This window comes from Anarhichas minor, unplaced genomic scaffold (assembly GCF_050575085.1).
Source record: "Anarhichas minor isolate MPS153535 unplaced genomic scaffold, ASM5057508v1 ptg000014l, whole genome shotgun sequence".
Lineage (NCBI taxonomy): Eukaryota > Metazoa > Chordata > Actinopteri > Perciformes > Anarhichadidae > Anarhichas > Anarhichas minor.
In genome coordinates, this window is record NW_027466460.1 from 5,017,625 (window position 1) to 5,041,818 (window position 24,194).

The 24,194-nt window shown below is 42.0% G+C and overlaps 1 protein-coding gene across 4 annotated transcripts in view; it reads left to right on the top strand.

The window, feature by feature from the left end:
- Positions 1-525: 525 nt before the first annotated feature.
- LOC142949489 (SEC14-like protein 1) overlaps positions 526-24,194 on the top strand; it is a 31,743-nt gene continuing 8,074 nt past the window's right edge. For 2 of the 4 annotated variants that reach the window (XM_076091152.1, XM_076091153.1), the window contains exons 1-9: positions 526-882; positions 2,237-2,326; positions 18,175-18,324; positions 18,577-18,708; positions 20,980-21,108; positions 21,579-21,834; positions 22,108-22,217; positions 22,506-22,695; positions 23,886-23,974. In XM_076091152.1, the coding sequence (XP_075947267.1) occupies positions 2,264-2,326; positions 18,175-18,324; positions 18,577-18,708; positions 20,980-21,108; positions 21,579-21,834; positions 22,108-22,217; positions 22,506-22,695; positions 23,886-23,974 (1,119 nt within the window). In that variant the 5' untranslated portion in view covers positions 526-882; positions 2,237-2,263. Of the gene's footprint in view, positions 883-2,236; positions 2,327-9,513; positions 9,675-9,695; positions 10,222-18,174; positions 18,325-18,576; positions 18,709-20,979; positions 21,109-21,578; positions 21,835-22,107; positions 22,218-22,505; positions 22,696-23,885; positions 23,975-24,194 lie in introns of those variants that run through there. The other 2 variants (XM_076091155.1, XM_076091154.1) reach the window with 2 other exon arrangements.

Below are 24,194 nucleotides of genomic sequence, written 5' to 3' on the forward strand. Positions count from 1 at the left end.
TGCCATTGGTTGAAACATGGGAAATTAAAGACTTGGCGTGTGTGAAGCTTCCCCCACACTAGAGGCTTTTCTTTCTTTTCTTTTGCAATTCTAAATAGCGCCCCTTTAACAAGCAGGTCGCCCTAAAGTAACCCTCACCTTCTGTCCATGCTCAATCTCATATATTCTTTTTTGGTGAAATGTCAGTCTCAATAGCAACATAATTTCCCCCCTAATGCCAATACACACAATACACACAACACTGGACTAGAAACATACCGTATGATCTGGTTGCGTGACATGCTGATCTGGTTGCAAAATAAAACTAGAGATAAACTGTGCTCATCATGACAAATTCTCAGATATAAAACAACAAGGCCGTAACTATGCTACTGCTCATAGATGACTGTCCTCTGGTGTTTGTCGTTCACTGTGGTCAGGCGGTGGATTTTTATGAAAGCAGCACTGCGCTGCTCTGAGAGGTGGAAAAAAACTGAGTTTAAAAAGGGGAGGAGCCACGGCATCACATCACAGGCATGACTGAGAGAGGAGGAGAGGACCGAGGAGAGAACTGAGGAGAGGACTGAGAGTCCTTCTGTTCCGACACATTCATCCATTTAAGGGTGATTTAAAGCTGGACGGCTGTTTAAGATATTCAGTCTATCGCTTTTACTCTTCCAGTTGGAGTCGGACCACGAGGAGGACTTGTTAGCTACCTCCTCTGGCTACATGGCCAGCTAGCACAACAGAGCTAAATATTAGCTTCTGGATTCAGCTTCACCACCCGGCGAAGTGAAGAGCCGAGGAGGAGATGGCAAGAGTTTGCTCGGATAACCCTTTCGGAAGAAACAGCGACTAACCAGACTAAACCAGCCCAGATTTATTTACTTCTTTGAATCACCGGTAAGCACCAGTTATGACGAAGTTGACAGCGATTTGAAAAACGTTAAGTTAGCGCTAGCTCGCGGGCTAGTCTCAATTAGCAAGCACTGTTATTGTTTCAGTTTACGTTAACAAGTCGGCGTGTGTGTGTTGTTATCTATAAAGGTGGTCTATATAACAATAAGTAAGCTGTTGCTGAGTTTCAGCTTCTTTTTTTAGCCATATGGAGATTTAGCGTTAACGTTACAGACGTTTCATGTGTAGGTGTCTGACAGCGTGTCACCTGAAATCTCTTGATTAACACATGACTGTTACTGAAGTAATTGTCTTGTTTTGCCGTGTCTTCTGAAGTTGCGGACAGACCCTGAAGCATGACGGTAATTATGTAAAGCAGTAGCACTCGTTAGCCATAGAGGAATACTGTGATTTGTATGCTGTTGGTCCTAACCCCGGTTATTATTAGTGTGCCTCCCCTGATCCCTCTGTACGAAGAAGTGCTTAGACTTTCGCTAACTCCTCCTACTTGGTGTCATGTTCCCATCCCTGCATCGCAGGAGTCGCATACGTGTGTCAGCATGCTGGACAAATACAGAACATGAGGTTCAAGCCACACTTTGCACTTCCTTTTTAAATTGCCTGGAGTAAGCAGAAACGTTACACCACATTCTGTTTAGTTTGCATTAAAACTCACAGTGTGTACATTTGTCTGTTAACTACTAATGTTCAATAGAAGATTATTCTCTTATCCAGATGTTTTTACTCTGTGTCATCCTGTTCTCTATCCTCTGCTCCAGCATGTGGAATGTTTACATTTTTAAAGAATGAGCACCACCTGTATATTTTTTATCATTAAGTAGAGTGTTGTTGTGTGTAGCTGTTACCCTAACTTCTGCAGAGATTGTAGATGCACTTAGCTTAGTTATAGGCCATTCCCAGTAGTTTCCAGTGAGAAGCCATTGCAGTGGTATAGTCTGTTTGATAGATGAGCGGGGCATGCTGCATCCATTGATCGGTGACTCCATCGGTCACGGCTCAGGAGACTTCCCTTCTGCAGCCCATAACTATACACATTTTTATTTAGTTCATAGGGCTGCTTGCCAACACACACACACACACACACACACACACCCCTGGCATCATTCAAGCAGTCGGCCATAACGCACCTTTTACTTAATTACACGCTGAGTCTCCTCTTTTAGGGCCAGATGCTGCCATAGTGCTGTGATTTTGGTACTCCGCAGCAACACAGTTATTGTGACGATGGCAAGAGTGAATGAAATGCCGCCTTACATCTCTGCTCTCTTTTTTTCACAAGTGCCTGTGAGCATAGCTTGTTATTTATTTTCTGATTTGATTTATTCTTATTCCCGTCCAGGTTGTTGGTGTTACTGCGATCCCCACCATGGTGCAGAAGTACCAGTCACCTGTGCGGGTGTACAAACATCGCTTTGAGCTGGTGATGGCGGTAAGTGTCTTCTACCTGTATTCACAGTCAACTCTCTGTAATATTGAGTTATGTAATGCTGGCGTGTGGGCGCTTAAGAGGTCGCCCTCAGAAGGTAGTCATTTGAGCAGAATTACACACCTTGCATGTTATTTGCTCACAGATTCAAAATGCTGTTGCTGGAAGCAAACTGCATTGAGGTTATCCTCACGTGGCACACACACGTTTTCTTATGTCTTGGGCGACTGAAATGACCGACTCCATCGGGCTTCCTGCCATCTCAATGTTTAAGATCCGTTCGTCGTTCACTAAGATGTGCAACCATTTTGCTGTACATTTGCACACTCAGCATCTGAATCTATTATACGGCTGTGCTGTTATGTCAAACAGAGTTTCCACCTTGGTGTAAAAAAAATAAAAAATTCAGTGCCTTTCATGGCTTTTAGTGTCAGCCTTGCTGCGTGTTGTCGTTCACTTTCAAGCATGAGTTCCCTTGTTCAGTGCAGAGACTCATCTCCCTCTCCTCTCGCTCTTTTTTTTAAATTTTTTTTTTTTTAATGGCTTTCTCCGCAGCATTCCTTGTGCCATCTTTGCTTTCTCTCCCTAACGTTTGGAACTTGTCTTCATTTCCCCCTTTCTGCATATAATTTGCCATCCAAATCTGTTAGTCTTTACCCCCGTGCAGTCGGACAGAGGCTGTGTGGAAGGTTCACTGGCTAAAGGGCTCCAGCAGCCAGCAGATAGAAAACACTAACTGATTGAGTCCCTGCAGTGTTTCATGACAACACTGGATCATGTAAAAAACAATGAAATAATAGATTTTCAACATATTTTCACACCTTATCTCTGTAAGATAGATTTATTTTCTTTTTTAATTCAGTGGGAAAAGAATGACGAGCGATAGTGTGCTAAACCATGAACTATAATCTCACAGTGGATGGATGGTTTACTCAGCAATCTTTTGACCTCAGCTGCTGTTTGTCAGTAATGTGCTGTTAGTGCACGCCTGAAGAGTCCTGGTCTGATTATACAACTGTCAATTTCAACCAAACAGTCTAACTAGTCAAAGATGCTTTATTGCTGTGCTGATTATTTTCAGCAATGAATGGCTTAATTCATTTAAATGACCTCTGATCACCAGGAAGTTAGTTGGGAATTACGTCCTTTTAACAGCCTGTCCTGTGTCTGCTGCTGCTCTCTTTAAATGGAAATCTGCGTTCTCTATCAGCCTGAACAAGGGTGCAGGAAGACAAAATCTCCTGAGCACTGGCTGGATTGAACACTGGGCGAACGGATGGCTATAAATAGAGGGCTGGTCCTTACACCTGGGTCTAAGCATGCAGCCGAGGGGGGGAATAGTAACAATAGCGAAGCAGAACTACACCATTTGTCACCAGGGCAGCAACGGATAAGGTGGATTTTAAAAGTTGAATACAGGAAAAAAAAAAAAAAAAAACTCGGACTCTATAGTGAATTTTAGAATTAATAGGTGGCAGAAATGTTCAGTCAGTTTGTTGCATTTGGATTCTTTTCCCTTTTTTTTTTTTTTTTTTTGCGACTTTTCTCTGCAGTGAGTATTTTTTGCAGACACTGCAGAGCTGACCTAATGGTGCGTCACAACACGTACTTGTTCTTTTTCATTTAAAACTCAGTGAAATCTGTCCCCTCTCACTTCCTCTATAGCAGGGCTGTCTCCTCTGCTTCATAGTAGTGCAACAACCTCCTGCGTTTGTGGGGAAACTATCACAAAGCATTGATGGAGTGTTTATGTTTGTTGTTTTTAACAAGAACCAGCTTCTTTTTGTCAAGACTACTTTCACTTTTCAATGTGTATAAGGTGTACATATTGTGCTGGCAGGCCTAGGCATTATGCAGAGTACCAAATGATCTGCACATTACTGTGTTGGGCCGTAGCTTAGTTCGGCCTTGTTATTCTTCCCTCCAGTTCCTCTTTCAGAGGCTTCTGAAATATTTGCCAGTAATGGCTTTTCCATTTTGTCTGCTGGGGGATTATATTTGACATTTAGCTCGGAGGAATTTGGAGTTGTCTCTCCATTTGACTCTGTTTGGATACTGTCAGCTCCTTGAAAATAGCCATTTACTCTTCTGAGGGTAAAAACCAAGGCTTTCCTCCGTTAAAGCCTTTTATGTGGATTCTTTTAGTTAAAATCTTAGCTTAAACTCAGCCTCTCTTCACTTTAGCCTGAAGTATCCAATCGCCTCACTGACAGGTGCTATTAAAGTATGTCAACCCCTGCATAACACTGCTGTGGCTCGAGTGTACTGTTGCATAAGTCCTGCTCGTATCTCAGATGCCCTTCAGCTGTTTCTGTTCTGCAGCAGTTACTGTACCCTGCTCGAGCATGTTAATCTTGGTATTCCCGGCGTCGACGGCCTTTTGGCAGATTTGACACTCTTCTCAGAACTTAGTAGTTGAAAGTACACTGCAACAATCATGACGTACTTTATCTTTTACATTTTTACCGAGCCAGCATCGACTTTAACGGCAATCAAGTCTATTGTTTAGAAATAAGTCACCTGGGTTTACCACAATGCGGACATAATAATAAAGCAAGAAAATAAACCGTCAACTCCCTTGTATCATTGGGAGGTGTTGTTTTACCTGTTTTGATTTTGGCTTGTGTTTGAAGGCTATGAAATCAACTTGACAGGACTAGATGTGACACTTGATTAAAGATTCTTCTGTAACATTTCACTGAGTGATTTATAGCAGGAACACCTGATGCTGAGAGTTAAATGGTATCAAAGAGACCAGCTCCTGAAAGTCCTGACTAGATTAGAATGGTGCCAGAGTGAAACGCACTCCACAGCACCGTCAGTATGTATCCTCGTAGGAAACTCTAAACTTCCTTTTTGGATGAAGTAATCTCAGGCGCAGATCTAAGAAGGATGTGACTGTTGTTGACTAACAGCCGACTGGCTTTGTTTGAGCCTTCTTATTGCCACACAAAGTTGGCCTGCTCTTTTTATTGTTGAGTTTGGAGAATCACTGAAGTAAGGAAGTACCTCAGCAGCCAAAGCAGTCCCTTGAGTCTGCTGCTGCATCTCAATAACAGGAAATCTAGTCGATGCTTTTTGCTGCTGTTATCGCAACAGTTTCAGAGCCTTTAGTCTATCCTCGGGGAGGCACATAGGAATGTCAAACACAATACCACTCTCGCTGTTGTTTCACAGCTGAAGGGACAGTTGCTTCTGGAACACATCCACGAATGAAGAATGACCTCAGTAGCCACAAGAGAAATAAACAAAGGATTAGCCTGGAATAGTACATAACTGCGAACTTGATGCTTAAAAGACAATAACTATATCTTAAGTCCCTCAACTCCCAGATAAGCGGCCATGCTGCAAAGAGGTATTAAATGAGTCAAAGTGTTCCTGCTCTATGGAAACGTATGGGCCTGTAGCTAATCCACAGGAACAAAGTGTTTTGGTCCTTCCCCTATCACAGTAGAGTTTCTACAGGGGAATAAAAGAACAGGATGTGCCATGCTAGTGTGGTGCCTGCTGGGACATTTGCTTCATATTGACTAAATCCTCTTTATCAGTGGCAGCACAAACAAATACATATACTTTGGAAAATGAACCGACGTATTAGGCTGAGCGCTGTCTGCTAACACAGTTTGCCTCTGGGCAATACCTGTGCTGCTTCAGACTCTCTGAATCTCAGCATGTCCCTTTCTCTGGGGCCCGCGCACTCTGTTTATCTCAGGTAAAAGAAACAGGTGAAAGGGTGCACACTGCACACACCTCCTTCTCAGACAGACTGGAACCTGTTATTAGCTTGATAACCTGTTATTAGTGAGGCCCTCAGTGAAAATGATTGTTTCCTGCGATCCAGCTCAGGTCTCTGTCACAGTTCAGTTACATTACGTACGGGAAAGAGACGCGACCAGCAGTGAAACAGGACACCCGTGATAGTTTGGTAGGGGACCTCGTCTTTTGAAGTGTTGTGACCGTTTTTAAACTGCATCACCAGCTTTGAGTCCACTCAATGAAAAACACAATTAGCAGTTCTGCCTTTTGATTCCTGTCGTGAGCTGCTGCTGCGACCTGAATTTTAATTTAGGTTTTGTTCCTTTTATAACGGTGGTATTCAATTAAAGTTCAACAAGGTCCAGTTAGAGAGAATTTTCTCACGCAAAGGTCCGGAACATCACAATAATGTCTAACTGGCGTTATGATTTAGTCCCATATATATTATCATTACCTCTCTGGTAACATCATTGTTGGGGAGTGAATTCATGCGTTAGGGTTCTGATCATATTCTGCTCTTAGATTTATTTTCTGTGACTTCGTTTGGGATGCGAGTGGGTACGTTTGCTCAAAAGATTTGTGCTTTGTCTCTTTAGTGTCGCTTCACATTGCTGCTTTGAATAATCGCCACAGTCTCTGAACATATGAGACACACTGGTTTTAAACTGCCCGTGGGAAAAATGGACATTTAACAGTCTGTCCATTCTTGGTTAAAGGCTCTGGTCTCTCTGGTCTCTCTGACCACTTTTCTCTTCTTGGAGAACGTCATGTGGAATAACTTCTCTGACTCACGTAATTCTCCTGCTCTTCGTTCTGTTTCCTCGTCTCTCCCCCGTGTGTCTGAGTCTCACTTGAGTCTGGAAACTTATCAGAATACACATAATTTGATTGGCTGAGTAGCATCAGGTGATGTGATTTACAAACGCATGTAATTGGTCGGTTTGCTACCTGGACCGCTGAATGAGTGCCGTGAAGGCTGGAAAAGCTGCGCCGGTTAAAATAGAAGCGCTTCGTCGAAATTAAATAATTCGGTTTTAGGTCTGCCCATTAGTGAAACCGGATCATGTAAGGAAACTGAGCCCCTATCATGCAAAACAGAAATAAGAACATGTTAATCAATTAAGCCCACGGGTTCAGTAGATGCTTCTGCATGTCGGTTTTGCCTGTTGGTTGGTTCGATAACGGCACCAAAGTCCAGCTGTTGTAAGACAACAGAGCTCATGTTACCAGGTTTGATTTTTTTGGAGGTAATTTTTGCTGCAGCACTTGGGAGCTCAGATTCTGCACAGTCTGCTTATTCTGTCTTCTTTTGCACCATGAACTACTTTGTGCCTCCTATAACTCTCTCAATGTGGGTCAGCCCTAGTACGGTGTTGGATCACCAACACAGTGTTTTGTGCCAGTTTGCTGCAGAGCCGGTGTTCCTAAACCTGGCTCATCCTACATTAACCTCTCTCTTTGTTTGGCCTGGCTAAGCACTGAGCGGCCCTGCCAGGGTGACATCCGGTCCCACCGTGTCCTGAGTCCTGACCCACTTAAGGCCAGGTCCGGTTAAGGCTTTTTGCAAACCAATTCTATGGCGCAGCAGCAGTTACTTTATTGTTTTAATCCATCTGTGAGCTGCCAGGCTTTTTGTGTGGCTTATCTCACCTAAAGGTGTCGCGTCTACAGGCGCGTAGTTATACAAGCAAAGATTCACCTTCATGTCAGCCTTGCCTGAACAGCGAAATGGAGTGATTTTATTCATGCAATCTTTTTTTCTTTTGGTCATGGAAATGTGGCCCATTGAAAAAGAGAGCATAGACAAATGGAATGAAACCGGATTACACTTCATTCTCACTACGATAGTTATTCGTACAGAGCTCCTCAAGAGAGATTTAATATCAAGGCGTTTAGTATTCCTGCTCCGGTGCATTTCTCATTGCGCCTCTCTGTTCTGATTCAGAATATGTCCCTCCACTCCTCTGAATGAATCTGTCAGAGCTTTGCTTGCATCGTCTCAGTCGCTAACTCGGCTGCATGCTGTTTGCCAAAAACAATGAAGAGTTATAGCCTGCTCTGGGGTGAAGAGCTTAAATGAGCAGCATTGCTAAACGACTGCTGTACCACCACCACCACCACGTGACTCTGGGAGCCTATGAGAACATTCTGGAGCTGATTTCATTCACTGATCACCAGAACACTCATTCACCCTCTTTCCTGCTGCAAGGTCGAGATGCTGCCCCAACAGCCCCCCTCCCTCCACCCTGCTTCGCTCTGCTAGACACAGATGAATGTGTATGCACAATGACCCTTTAGCGTATTTTACACTGCAACCGTGCTACAGTGTGGCAATGGATAGTGACTCAGATCTATGCGGCAGCTAGGTGACGTTAATAGAGTGCTGCAGGAATGAGCGCGAAAGCCTGGAAGTGAGTTGGCACATTTTTTTTGCACTTCCAGTTCCGTCGTCTCAGGGTCGATGGGTTCTTTGAGTGGATTTTTTTGGGTTAGATGCCTTAAATGAGGTCTGTGGTTAACACAATCTTAAGAGATTTTAATGTTTGGTTCTACGACATAAATTGATAAAGGAATTTTGAAGCTTTTACGTCTCTTAAAAAAGTCATCATAATGCGAATACGAGTCTGCCTTCAGCTTAATGGTGGTGACGTGGAGTCATGGTGTAGTTTGTTTATAGCCTGTCCTTTTGCTTTTTACTTCTGCCAATTGTATTTACGCTTAAAAAATAATGAAAGTGTGGTGTGTGTGGTTCATTACTGAAGATTATCTTGCTGAACAAAATGTGTAAGTACCATAAACTCTTCTTTGCCACAGAGCTTATTGTCTGCAATAATTCAATGGAAAAGTTCCATTTGCATTTTGTCGACGGGAAAAAGTACGACGCTATCTTTGGATTGTCCTACAAAAATATGTAATCTTTGCAGTTCTCTATAGGAATGTGTAGAGGATACTGTGATGCCTGCTGCCACGTTCTCCATGATAACGTGTGGTTTATTTCACAGCTGGTTAAACCTTGTTTAATTTTTTGCATGACTTGGTTTGCCTTTTCTTGAGTGTAATTAAAGGCAAAAAAATGAGACGGGAGTAATCTTGAAGTCCGATTTATTTTATTTTATTTATTTATTTATTTTTTGATACGACACAGTGTGTCACGGTAGGTAATAAACAACCCTCATACATTATTATCCTTCCATCAGCTTTGTATGCATTCTCACATACGCCCCCATACTCCCACAGAGACAAATGCATTCATCTCTAAAGGGATCCGACATCTCCAGCAATCCCTCTTCCCCCCCCTCTGTTATCTTTGTGTTCACCGCTATTATCTCAACCTTTTTAAAGGATGCTCAATCATTTGGATTTTGTAATAATGATGGCAGACCAGGCAGTGGATATGCTTTGCCAGCACCTCTCTTTCCCTTACTGTAAAGCAGGATATCAACAATGCTGCACTTTCCTGTAACTCGTTGCTTATGAGGAATTCTCCTTCTGCGGTGGTGTGATCCTGTGTGGAGACCAGTCAGAGTGATGACTCACGCTGCACACTTAGGAACAGAGGTGCAAGACCCCTCCTTCACAGAGAATTTGGAGAAAGGTAAACCTGAATAGACTTGATGAGGCTTCGTTATTCAAAAAGCAGATTCTACAGTGGATTTAGATGTAACATTGAAATATATTCTTAGACATTGGCTCTTCATCATCATTGTCTCAGCAATTCCACCAGTTTTTTTTGAAGTTTACTTTGACAAAGTCATGCCCAGGTGGCAAAAAATAAAAGTCTGATTATATGAAAGTCTGAGAAAATGATCCTACTACTATTTACCTCAGTAAATATTGTAAACATGAGGTTATGGTCTCAATCGTTCATAAATGATGGTCCCATTTAGAGTAGAATAGACTATAAAGCAGAGTATGCTTTAGGCCGGGCTTACTGTGATTGACAGGTCACTGCCGCTATCAGAGTCATAAATGGTGTCTCTACGTCACTCCTCTGCACTCTAAATATGGTTCATTAGCGACGGCCGCAATCCAAGATGGCGACAGCGAAAATTGCTGAACTGGAGGCTTCAAAACGGCAGTCCACAAACCAATGGGTGACGCCACGATGACTACGCTCACCACTTATCTATGGTTTTATCTTTGTAAGCCTCACATCAGTAAAAAATGTAAACATTTCTTGTTGTTCTTCTGATGATTTGATAGCTGACAGATGGCCTTCCTGCTGCTTTCTGTTCCTGGTGAACACCTCTATTCAATCACGCATGCCTAACCTGTAACTGCATGGCCCACCGAATATTTAGGACCTTCACATTTACATAAGGTCTGTGTAAGGGCAGATTGTCCCCCCCCTCTCTCCCAGTTGGTAGTTCCAGGCAGTTCTGCCATTACAAAGCACAGTGTAGCAGTGAGATCATTGGAAGGAGAGCAGTGGGTGGTGCGGCATGCAGAGACTAAATGCTCTATTGTTGCCTCTGTTCAATCAGGAGCTTGTTCTCTCTCCTACCCCAACATCCAGCCTGCACCTCGGCTCAGAGGAATTTGGACCTGATGGGCGGTGATCTTGCCTTGTCTTTACGTAGCGATATGATTACCCATCACAAACCTTTTCCATCACACTGTGACAGCAGCTCAAAAACTGTCTGTTTACCTGCAGTAAATACTGTGTTAAGCACTCGACAAATACGAAAGTGTTTGCGCGATACTAACCCCACACCGGAGGCTGTGTCCACAGCATCCCTGTTGCATGTAAAGCTGTCCAACTGGTTGGCCCAGCCCTGGAAAACAGGGACACGTAGGCTCTGAATACATTCCAGGATCTTTTTCTCCGAAGTGGTTTCACCCTATTTATGCTCACATGAGAGGTTCCCTATTCAAACGCTCCGTTTGTAAACATTCATTCAGAGGGTTTCATGAGTCATAGTGGAAGTTTTGTTTTGCCAGTACTGTTGAAAAGCCTAATGGACCAAAGTGAGGTCTTGCTGCCATTGTTTGGGCCCCGAAAACAGGATAATGAACACAGCTGTGAATCCCTATGATAAGCCAATGGTCAGTTAATCACTTTTAAGTATTGACTGATCAAAAATATATTACGGGACAATGAACAAAATGGCATCTAATTTTAAGTTCTCAAATAAAGCCTGTACATTTTAAATTCTGTCTCTGAATTTCATTTGGTTATTTGTTCAATAATGATTGACATTGTAGTGAAAGCTTTCTCTTTAATTAACACATTTTATTTCTGCTGCAGAACTGGAAAGGAAATAAAATCCAATCACAGACTTTGTAGGAAAGATTCTTCTCTGTTCTCATCTTGGTTTCACTCTTCGGATGAGACCTTTTTTTATTCTTCATCATCACAAGAACCCGATAAACCAATACAGCCTGCCTGAACTGTCACCTGCTAATTCTCATGTATAAAGTAATTCTCATGTATATATGCTAAGTAACCACTTAACACCAATGTTTTTGTTCATATTACCCTGTCTGTGAGTCAGTTATAGCAGACACACAGAATTTTTAAGCTGCCTGCTCTGTAACCCCCCCCCCCCCCCATCCTCGTCGATGACCTAGTTTGAAGTTTGGAAGCTTTTCTCTCTGAAAATACATGCAAACCAGGAGAAATTTTCCTCTCCACATGCCATTCTTTATACATGCTTCTCTAAGCTATTCACCTCAAATTATGCAAACGGGTGCCAGAAAGGCCTTTCGCGTCAGGGCCGTTATTTTCAGTAGCGGGTTGTGTGTCTGTAACGACCCGTCTCATGAATGAACGGGACATTATCTGTCATTTGGCAGCGCTGGCTCACTAATCTGTCGGCCTAATAGTCTCTCAGATCTTCTTGTGACCCAAACTGTTCACCAGCCAGCACCCTAACATCCTCTCTGCGAGCAACATCAAACATGACCCAGTCAGTCCAATTCATTATTGGCATGCACATGGCGGATAATGCCCCCAAAAAACCCAAATGTGACTGGCTACTGTGAAGGGTTCCCAGTAGGTCAAGGCCCAGGGTTGCTTGAGGTTGGTGGGTGGGAACTCCTAATGATTTTTGCCACCAAACATTAGCTAAATGACGTCTCACTTCTGCCAGCAGCACACACTCAAAGTCCGGTTTGTTTGTATCTTACGTTTATTACTGAGACCAAATATCGAAGACTCATTTGTTTGTCCCAACGCCAACAAAAGGCACAGTTTGTTCTGTACATTCAAATGAATAGAACTCGTCAAGTGTTTCTTAAAGACAAGTTTGGTAATCTGTGGTAAAATGTGCGTGTGTGTGTGATGGCCTGTCAGTTAGGTAAATACAGGACTTGACTGTATGCTACAATGCCTGCAGTTTACCTCAGTGATTTACATTCAGACTAGTCATCCAGCCTATATTATTAGCTAGCATACACATGAGTCATGACAGCGATTAAGTTAGAAAGGCTCTCACTCTCCTTTCTTATACACCTTTTCCCCGTTTGTTTTCTTTCCAACGTTAACGGTTTTATCTCCAAATGAATGTAGGACGTCTCAACAGAGATATTACTTTCTAACATTAGCTAAACAAAGTGCAAATTAACACTGTTCATTGACGGACAAAGTAACTAGTATAAAGGTTAATAAACAATTTCATGGTTGGTTAGGAATTGATTACAATGATGCAATGTTTAATTGTACATTAAATGCACGTAGAATACTAGCAGTTTGGCACCAACTTGAGTTCAGTGACGTAATGACCCTTACTTCCTTTGTATATTCCCTGTTGTTGTTGTTGTTGTTGTTGTTGTTGTGTAAGGGAATGACATCGGCTGACAGGAAGTAAACATGGATGTAAGCTGCTGCCGAGCAATGCAATTCCCTTGAAAGGGTTTATGACTCTGTAGTTAGTCACTCTTTGTCTTGTAACTTTCCTCTGAATACTTAAGGAATGCAGCCAGATCGTCTGCTGCATCTCAGCTTATGTTTTGACATCATCTCTAAGCAGTCCTCATCAAGTACCTTCATCTTAAAAGTGCTCCTAAACCACAATGTTCCCATTTTGCCAGCCACCAGAAAAGCAAGCTGATATAAAACAGCAGAGGCCGACCTCTGGGCGGCTGCTGTCTCTATTACACAACCGTTTTCATAAGCTCCAGAGAAGTGACGCTGCTACCGAGGAAGTTGGAAGTTTTCTCCAGACCTTTGGCCCACACCTCACTTGCGTATATAAGCAAATGGCATAAACCTATGATGCAACACACTGAAGAAGTGGAATAAAATGTTTTCTGTAGTCTGGCAGCGACAGATTATGCAGCGTGAAGTTCATGCGATGAAGGCTGTATGAACGTGATATAATAGAACATTTCACATCAAGTCAGTTCATGTCTTCTGCAGCTTCATCTTGGGAGCAGCTGTAAATTGATAGAAACATTGCATCAGAGTTGTTGTGTTACAACAGCTTTGCCTTCGGGGAAGGGTGTTTTCTTCATTTCGTCCAATCCAGTACAACTATTTTGTGGTGACCATATTGCAATACATTGGCAGACTCGCACCACCTCCATTCTCTAACCACAGTCCTGTGTTACCTGTTACGCCACCTCAATGTCTCAATGTGCAGTGAAAGAATGCTGAATGTTTATGAAGTAAATCGTCGCTGCTTTGAAAACCTTGTAACCTCTATATTTTATTGGTGCAACAGATCATAAAACTCACGGTTCGGATCGTATCGGCACAAAAGAACAAAGGGAGCAAATATAAGTTTTAGAGATCCCCGATCACGTCTTTTTGCCGCCGATACTAATTGCTGAACATTGATGATCCATATTGGCAGATACAGTTCCCGTTGTTGTTCGATAAGAGCAGCTGGTCTACAAGGCTCCAGGCTTTTTTGCCACTGTCCAAAAAACCATTTCAACCACTCTGAAGATAACGATCGTCAGTGAAACTTTATTTCACACTGTGATGGTTAACGTTAAACTGTGAAATTAATCCGTTGTTCACATGTGTGCCGAGCCATGAGAGGTGATCCGTACGATCCGCTACACCACTAATTAAAACAAGTCTGTTCATTAGTAGTTTTAATGATGCATTATAAGCTGCTTAGTGTAAACGGGTCATATATCCCTCTCTAATATCTATTTATGTTGCTGTGAAAACATCTCCACTTCTCCAGAAACAACTGTATTCATTCAACACTACATTTATATGTGAACACCTCGTGATACGTTATTTACCTTCGCCCAACACTCATTTTCACTGAACATCATAATGTAGCCCAACGGAACCATCGTTTGTTAGCCGTTAGCGACGCTGCCCCCGTCCTGCCAATTTAAGCATGGATTGGTTGTTTACGATATAACATTATCAGAGATAGGCGACTAGAAACTCATGAATGTCGTCTTACAAGAAGCGTGTGTAAGCTCCACCCTCGGTGAAACAGAGTTTAGGGGAGAGGAGACAATATGACTCGGCACCATTGTTACTAGAACCTGTTTCTTCACAAACACTATAGTCGACAAATAGATTGAGACTGCTACTTGATACAACCCATAAAAGCAAAACCAGGTCATCTACAGTACTTGCGCTCCTAGTGTAAAGTCATACCTGCATATTTTTGTTGTTTGATGAACGTTATTAAAGTAGTTTATCTAATTGAGACAATATAGATTAGTTTGTCGTATTGTTTATCTTTCCTCTTGATGTCTTTGGAGATCTCTAAGTGTACAGGATCTTGGTAGGCAATGTTACAAACTAATAAAGACAACTGTTTTATGGCAAGGTTGGAGTTTTATAAGGATTTTTGCGTCAATTTAATAAAGTACATTGACTATAATTATTTTCACTGTCAAATGATGTGACGATTAAATCCCAATCCCAAAGATATTCACTATGCAGAGAAAAGCAGCAAATCCACACATTTGAGGAGCTGGAACTAGAGACTGTTTGGCATTTCTTGTAGAAAGAATGTTTTAAACAATTAATTGACTATCAATTTAGTTTCAGATTAATTCTCTCTTAGTCAACTAATCAATTAATCGACTTAACATTTTCAGCTGTACTTGATTTGTAAAGGTTACTATAGAGGTATCACTCAACTTAAAAATGTTATTTAAAAAAAAAAAGAAACATGGTAGTGTATGACCCAGTGAGCTCTTTTTCCTGTTTTTGTTTGGACCATGCTTGCAGCTATATTTACGTTTTTTTATTTTTTATTTTATTTTTTTTATTTTTATTTTTTGCTTTTTTTTTTTAATGCCATAAGCTCAAGCCAGATAATAACTGGGCTGCCTGCCAGCACTCTTGTTTTCCTGCCTGGTAGTACGTTATGCACATTTACATGCAGTCCTTCTGTTTCATGTTTCCTCTCGGAACTCCTGGATTTCCTGAATCTCCCTCCCTGAGAAACATAGGTGTTGTTTTCCAAACTCATGCCCTTATCCACATTGTCTGTAGTCTAAAGGGAGAATGTTCTCTGTGTTTGCAGGAAGGGATCAAATGACTGTGTAACGTTTGTTGTATATTCTCTCATGCACCGCTGGAAATCACATCAAATCTCCAGACAAATTCCAGAAACTATTTACTCATGGCTTGGCCACTCATGTTGTATCTGAACATACCCTGTCACCATGGACCGTTATGTTGATGTGTCATCAATGTATCTCCGTATCCCAAACTTACCTTGTAGAACAAGTCAAAGGGCTAAGAAATTAATTAGACGTGGTTTGATTCACATGAGATTGATGTGACAAGTATTGTTGGACGGTCTAGTGTAAGTTTGTTAGTAGGTATTACCGTATTTTCCGCACTATAAAGCGCACCGGATTATAAGGCGCACCTTCAATGAATGGCCTATTTTAGAACTGTTTTTATATATAGGGCGCACCGGATTATAAGGCGCATAGAATAGAATAGCGTCGTAAGCGTGTCTCTTGAAAGGTGCCATTTTGGGGTCTTTATACACACAAGTGGTGTTGGACTAGGAGTAAGCACAGTACCGGTGTTTACCGCGGTGCGGCTTTGTAGTTTACCAGTCGTACTGAAACATTTTGACAGAGCGCCGTGTACAACCAGTATGGATCAACCAATTAACCAATTGATCCATATATAAGGTGCTCCGGATTACAAGGCGCACTGTCGTTTTTTGAGAAAATTAAAGGCTTTTAAGTGCGCCTTATAGTGCGGAATATACGGTACTATTCAACTGTAGCAGTTCACTGTCATTATTAGTCCCGGATGTGTACAGTACAAAATGAAGTCAGATGTGACCAGATTGAGTCTCTTTTTTTGGTGTAGCTGAGCAGCATGCCCTTACATTTCCTTTTTGAGGAATAAGCTGGTATCATGACCTTCCTGTTTCCTGTTTCTGGGTTTTCAGTGCACATGGGGGCAGCTGAAAGTTGAGCTTGGGGAGGCTCATTGTCCCATGTAAAGTGAAGCGTATGTTTTTGTACGGCTATTGTTTTGACTGCACATGGCATTCGTGGTTGAGATTGTTGTTTATATACGGTTGTTTTTCAGAGGTGAAACTGATGATTACGGTCTGTGCTGGTTTGCTGACGGCAGTACAAAGCCTGCACCCAGTTGTTCCAGAGCATCACGGGCTGAAAAACAGAGCTCAGCATTCCGTCAATGGACAGTTGGCAGCTGGTAATGGCTCAGTCGCCTCGGTAGTGGCTCGGTAGCCCCGCCCAGTAGTGGCTCGGTAGCCCCGCCCAGTAGTGGCTCGGTAGCCCCGGTAGTGGCATGCCAGGAGCTGCTGAACCCAATGGACTTGGGTTTAATATACATCCAAATTATTTCCCTTTTTCTGAGAAATATGACATAAAAACGGGGAAACCTAGTTAGGTTCTAGACATTAACCAAGAAGACACAGAATATTGGTATCACTTCAGAAATACGTAAACACTTTACTGTGTTGCCTGTTAACTGGGTCTACAGTCTACAGTGATGTCAGCAAACCGTCATAGAACACGGACCCAGTCTTTTTTGCTATGCTTTGTGAATGTGACTTTTTGCAGTGTCATCACTATTCATTGCTACACTACCAATGCGTTTGTTTAATTTTTTTACTAGAACACAGTGTAAAAATGCTCTGTTACAAGTAAAAGTCCTGCATTAAAAATGTGTCTTGAGCCTGATTAACAGTACAAAAGTATTGGTGCAAAATATTCTTGAAGTACCAAATGTAAAAGTGTACTCATTAAGCAGAATGGCTCATTTCAAATGATATATTCATGGAATAAAAGCTGACTAGCCTCTGCACAAGAGCTGAGTTTGTTTGTTTTTGCAATAGTGAGAAGACATATTTTAGAGACACGGTGTGAGCCTTGGGCACAGCGGCTTCCATTGTGTATTGAGTCTTTTTATTTTTGTTAAGGTGCTTTTATAAAAAGTGCTTTAGTGGCGTCGGGGCCGTTCTCTGCTGAGGCTCAGCTCGAGTGAGAAGTTTGGAACAATACTAAGATGAAGGAGCTTTTCTTTGGCCTCTTATTCAGATTCCTCAGTCTCTCTTCTCTCAATACTTGCATTCTTATGAAATACCTGAACTTTTTTTCTTATTCATTTTATATAAGCTGTCAGTACAAAACCTGTAGCAGTGTGGTATGTTTTTAAGATGACACACTGTCTCAAGGCCCGACACAAGAATAACATGTTTAGGAAGTGGCTTAAAAACTAAACTCCCCGCAAAAGCTGCCATGATATGTTCAAATGTTTTCACAGAAATATAAAAACGATATGAGAGATGGAATTATGATATCCTAACACGTGTCTAAGCAGCTTAATAATGTACATTTTTATGCAAATAACTACTATCGATGACAATAACAGAGTAAAAAGAGTTCAATTGTTTGACAATTTTTTGAATTGGCGAAAAGAATTGCATTCGGTCCATCTCTACTACTGTGACGCTCTGCAAAAACAGATTGTAATCGGTTGTGTCTTGTGTGTTCTCAAAGTGCAGCCGTCGGATTGTGATTGATTGCCGACTGCACAGCACGTAGACACGAGTTATTGAGACCTCTTTTGTTTTCTTCCTACTCGGAATGAAACTTCATACCTAACAGATATGTTTCCAGATTGCGAGCCACTGTATTAGCTAACAGTTCTGTTCCTCCTTCCTTGTGTTCAGGCCTATGAGCGCCGGTTCCCGACCTGTCATCTCATCCCCATGTTTGTGGCGAGTGATGTGGTGGAAGAAGAGACCAATGAGGACGGTTCCACCACCAGGGTGGAGCGCCGCTGTGCCCTGGATGTTGACGCCCCACGCCTGCTCAAAAGGGTATGTTGCACATCAGGTTGTCAGCTAAATTGCATCTTAAGTACAATGCTTTGTGGTTATTGGGATCTTTACCAACTCCTTATCCCTGCCCCAAAGTATTGTTTCTTTTTTATACAACCAATGTAATGATGTTGCTGGTGTTCATTTTTAGCTCTACGTACATACAGTAGTATATAAAGATTCAACCTTATATCGGTCTCTCATGTCAGTTTAATCTCTTGTCACATGAGTTGTTGTGTGTGTGGTTTGCAGATAGCAGGTGTGGACTACGTCTACTTCATCCAGAAAAACATACTGAACCGAAAGGAGAGGACACTTCACATCGACTCCCACAATGAGACCTTCTCCAACAGGGTGATCATCAGCGAGACCTGCTGCTACTCGGTCAGTAGCATTCACACCCTCGTGATGCTGAGTGCAGACTGTTGTCCACACACAAACGTAGTGCCGATGGCCCTGGAGAGAGCAGTTTTTATGACATGCTCAAGCCATTGAGTTTTACAGAACCGCACAACTATATTCACAAACAAACAAACGCACACACACACACACACGCACGTTCTGTAAAGCTGTTGGTAAGCTGCTAAATAGCAAGCTGCCGCCAGTACAGCCATGTTAATGTTTGTATCTCTTCTAATCTCTGCATTGCTTCCCTGCACAGAAGGCCATGTGTAGACGTGCTCTAAGCATGTTGCTAGCTATCTCTCTTATTATTCAGTCCACTCACAATCTGGCTGAATGCTCTCAAGTACTGATCTGAAACCAGCATGTCTTTTTTTGGTTTCTCCCGGCTCCACTTCTGTATGCTCAAAGCTTCACTCTGACTTCAGATCTGCCTATTCATGAATGGATGTGCTCTGAGTTAATGAGGTCAAGCACATCGTATTAGCCTCAAAGCAACTATAGTGCTAATTTTAGGTCCAAGGCTGCACAGAGGTTCTTACTGTGTGCTTTAGCACACTGTGCTAACATTAACCGGGATGGACAGGTCAATTAGACTGAGCTAATGGACCTAGCTAAAGCTGAAATATTTTGGTAGCCAAGAGTAATAAAGCTACCAGCATAGAGCCTTCGGAAAGCATTAAACTCACGACTTCTTTTGAAATGCAACGCTGATGTAGCCTGAATTAAAATGGATTTAAATGATTTGTTAAAATATCTCCAACAAGTCTTATGTAAATGTTGATTTAATATGTATCACATACGACACATTGAAACAAATTGTAGCCTTCTACATTTTTCATGCGCTTCTTGGTCCAAATACTGAATTCCCTGATTGAAAACTAAGCAGTTGATAAGCTTAAATTTACTAATGTATGAATAAAAGTTTCACTTGGAGAACGCGACTCCTTTAAAACTGATTTGAAATGATTCGCTAGAGAGAATACCCATCAGTCATTGCAGTTGTTACTACAACAAACATTAAGCCCATTCACGGTAGCACACAAACACAAAACAGCCAAGTTTAATGTTGGCCTGCAGTCAAGTTACTCATGGCATTACCTTTAAGTAGTGATAACTGCTCTGCAACCACCGCATTTGTCATTTAAACCGGGGAAAGCAACGGTGAGTGCAGGCGAACAATTTCGAAGCTACCTAAATGCGTCACACACTGCTCTTTATAACTAAAGAAAAGATAATAGTTTTATTACAATTAAAGCAAATCTGTGTTTTTTTTTCTCCCCAGATTGGCCCAGACACTGATCATTAGGATCTCCTCAAACTAACCAAAATTAAAAATATTTTTAGATGTTTCATCTCCAGCACCACCCCCTGTTGAGCTGCCAAAACAGTGCTAGTATCTGATGAAAGATGGATGGAAAATCTGTATGCCTTGTATTAGCTTATATTACTGATACTGCTCAGCTAAATCCTGATTCATTCTTTCAACCACACACCAGACACGCGTGTGTCTTTTTTAAAGCTCCAAACTGCTCATGTGTAAACGCTGATGCTATATGGTCCGACTGACGCACACACTCCTACTCATAGTGCACAGTGTGAAGATGTCTCTCTGCGTGCGTCATCATCTAGTGAAGCTGGGTGTGACCTGGTCATCTTGTTCCTGCATGTGTATACATTATAATATACACTACAGCAGTTGGCTACCTTTTTGATATAAAGTACCATTTTAAAATGTTCTTGTTAAACAGTTTGTCATGTTAACATTACGGTTGACATTAAGTTTAATTATGACGCAATATCAAAATTGAAATCTCCAACGGATCTGTAATTTGATTCCATCCATATGTTGCATAGTAACATTATTCATTAATATAAAACATTATTCACCCATAATTATGACATTGTAAATGATATGAGAGCACTATACAAGAAGGCTGCCATCCTAATGAAAACATCCACATCACAGTTGGTTGTATTTTTTATTTTTTTTTACCCCTATGGAATCAAATTAAATGCCCATTTCCGAGTACTCGTCGATCAAAGGCAGAGGTGGGCGGGTTTTCATGGAAAGCGGGTCAATTAAACTACCGTAAATGACATGCCGTGCATCTGCCAATGGCTGTGAATGTGGCACTTCAACATCTCCAAAAAAACTCTCTTGCACACCCGCTGCCAGGGTGCCATTGGTTAAGCTACTGCGTGCCTAAGGTTGCTGACCCCTGCGATACGTGTTTGTGTGTGTTGGTACAGGTTCACCCAGAGAATGAGGACTGGACCTGCTTTGAGCAGACCGCCAGCCTGGACATCAAGTCCTTCTTCGGCTTTGAGACCACTGTGGAAAAGATCGCTATGAAGCAGTATGCCACCAGTATCAAAAAGGTGTGTGTGTGTGTGTTGTTACACTTAATCAATACGTGTAGGTGTTGCATTTGTTCTGTATAATGGGTGCTGTATGAATTATGCAGAACTGTTTGGTTTTGAGAGGTTTCTGGAGCGTGAGTGAGTCAGTTTGTCTCTTGTTTTAATTGCATAAATGAGCTTGCATAATATCTTTGAGTGGACAGGTGTCTTCTGCTGTGGACCCAGTGAGTCATCTGCCTTCATTTAGGAGGGATGTTGGCAATGTTGATTGCATAATCTTTTAGTATTTCCAACTGAAGTAATGGAAACAGGGAGAAAATGCAGAGTCTTTGTCATTCTTGGTTTGAATAAAGTACATATGAAGATAAAATATTGTTTGTTTGTATTCCAAATAGCTCACATAAATCTAATTCCCTTGAATTCACAGCCTTTTCTGCTATTTTTGCCACAGTTGTCCCACTTCATTTCTACACTGGTGTTCCTCACAGGGAAAAGAAATCATAGAGTTCTACCTGAAGGAGCTACAAGATGAAGGGATCACCCATGTGCCGCGCTGGACTCCCTCATCCCTTCCCGCGTCTGTCCCCACACCAACCAGCCTCTTCACCAGCCCATCTGTCCTCCCCAAACTGGCAGTCACGCCCGCTGTTTCTATCCCGCTGCCCACTGACGCCAAAGACATCACCTGTCCGGACATCAAGCAGGACGACAGCCTCGCAGAGATTCCGCCCGGCACACCTGAAGGTCTGTTCCCTCAGGGGATTGAAAAAAAGAGAGCCAGCCTCTTTGTATGTTTAATGTATAATAGGGAACATATTTGTAGCACTGTTAACAGTAGAAAGCAATGGAAGCAAGGCCTCATTGTGTAGTTATATAAGACAGTCACATTTGAATAGGTTTGAATTGGCACAGAAATGACTGTGTTTTGTGGGGTTTTGGTTCCATTAAAGGTGTATACCATGTATATATTTACACTTTGACTGAATTATGTTAATTTAAGGTGTTTCTGTGTTTCAGATAAGTTGGATGCAGACTATATCAAACGTTATCTAGGCGACCTGACCCCCCTGCAGGAGAGCTGTCTGATCAGACTTCGCAAATGGCTGCAGGAGACTCACAAGGGAAAGGTAAGTGTTTTACAGTTTTTGTAAGGATGGAATAAAACCGAATAGCAATGCTTAGATTTGATGAACTATAAAGACTTACTGCCCACCTCCAAATTGAATCATTATCAGGGACATCTGATATTTGAGTCCAACAGCTTCCAGCTACATTTAACATGCTAATATGGCTAACTGACCTGCTATGATATTAATGGTGTAATTTAAATTAGCCAATTGTCAATGGCGTTAGCAGTGTTTAACTAACTGGTTCACAAATCAAGCACAGCTAAATACTCTCCCCTTACTATCCAGATCCCCAAGGACGAGCACATACTGCGTTTCTTGCGTGCCAGAGACTTCAACATGGACAAGGCACGGGAAATCCTTTGCCAGTCGCTGACCTGGAGGAAGCAGCACCAAGTGGACTACCTGCTGGAGACCTGGGTCTCACCACAGGTCCTCCAGGACTACTACACCGGGGGTTGGCACCACCATGACAGAGGTAGGACCTGGTGCCGTGTGCATTTCATTTAATGGGGTAGTTGGATGTTTTGAGGTGGGGTTGCATGAGGGTACTTATCCATAGTCAGTGTATTATCATAGTAGTTGGCGATCAGCACGCCCCCATTTATTTAAGCTACCTAAAAAAAGGACCACTTAAAAAAATCTGTATAAATTTGTGATATATTTAGAATATTTTCAGTGCTTTACCCTGCTGTCAGATGGCCCAAGACTCAAAGCCACAAGACTCTTTTGACAAAAACAGGCATTTTACCTCACAGACTACGAGAGTGGCTGGCTTCAATTAGTTAAAGTTAAACAAAATAACTGATTGAGGAAGCGGTAGACCAGCAACTCCTGTGTTCTGCCAGGTAAAATCACTGTTTTTGTCAAGGGAGTCTTTTGGCTTTGAAGAGAACATAGATAGACATAATGGTTTCAGTTCCCCGTTTTTTGTTTAGGTGGTCCTTACTTTTAGATGTCTAAAATATGTTTTGCTGCCGCCCCATCCACAGCAGTACATTGCTTTGCTTCTCTGCCGGAGCTCCTGTCTGCTTCTCTAGGGAGGCGTGCTGATAGTCATCTAATACACTGACTATGCACAAGTACCTCATTCAACCCCACTTCAAAAAATCTCTTTAAGGCAAAAACAAAAAAATGCTCACATCTAGCCATACTCGAAGACAGTAACATGCTACAGCGCTTAGGATTTATGTTGAAGTTATCTATCTGTGCGCTGTTAACTAGAGGAAGATCTCGGTTCTCCAGCTTCTTATAGACTCCAGTTACACACACCACATGCTCCAAAGTCATTCTTGGCAACCCACAGCCTTCATCCATGCAAGTGAATTAAATATGAGGCCAATTTGTCGCCACTACTTGGTTACTCAAATAGCTCACACACACACACAGTCAGATTCTTCATTTCGGTGCATGCTGGGAATTCCTTGTTTAGAACAGAGGGTGACTGTTGACAATATAAATCTAATTTATATTACACATGTTCCCACACAAGTGAACAGTTTATCTTCCCATTTCAATCTTTCCACAAGTATTTGTATAAGATCAACGGAAGCAAAACATGAAAGCATTTCTCAGTGTATTCACAGTAACAGAAGAACAGACTACGCATTTCCATGTAACATGCAGCCTAGTGTGATAGATGATACAAATGTTTGTTTTATCCTCTAGATGGTCGTCCTCTGTACGTGCTGCGGTTGGGCCAGATGGACACCAAAGGACTGGTCCGCGCTCTCGGAGAAGAGTCTCTGCTCAGACATGTATGTTACGCAATTTAAAAACACACTTCAAGCTTACGTGTATCAATGTAGGTCGATAAGTTTGTAGGTCAGGTGGTTGGATTACAGGTTAGGGAATTAATGTACACCGGCATATCCTGACAGGTGTATTAACACCAGGGTGTAAACCGTACAGTACATATATAAATAGTCTGCTGATTTATAATGTTGCTCAACAGTGCACTGAGGTCATGTTGTGCCA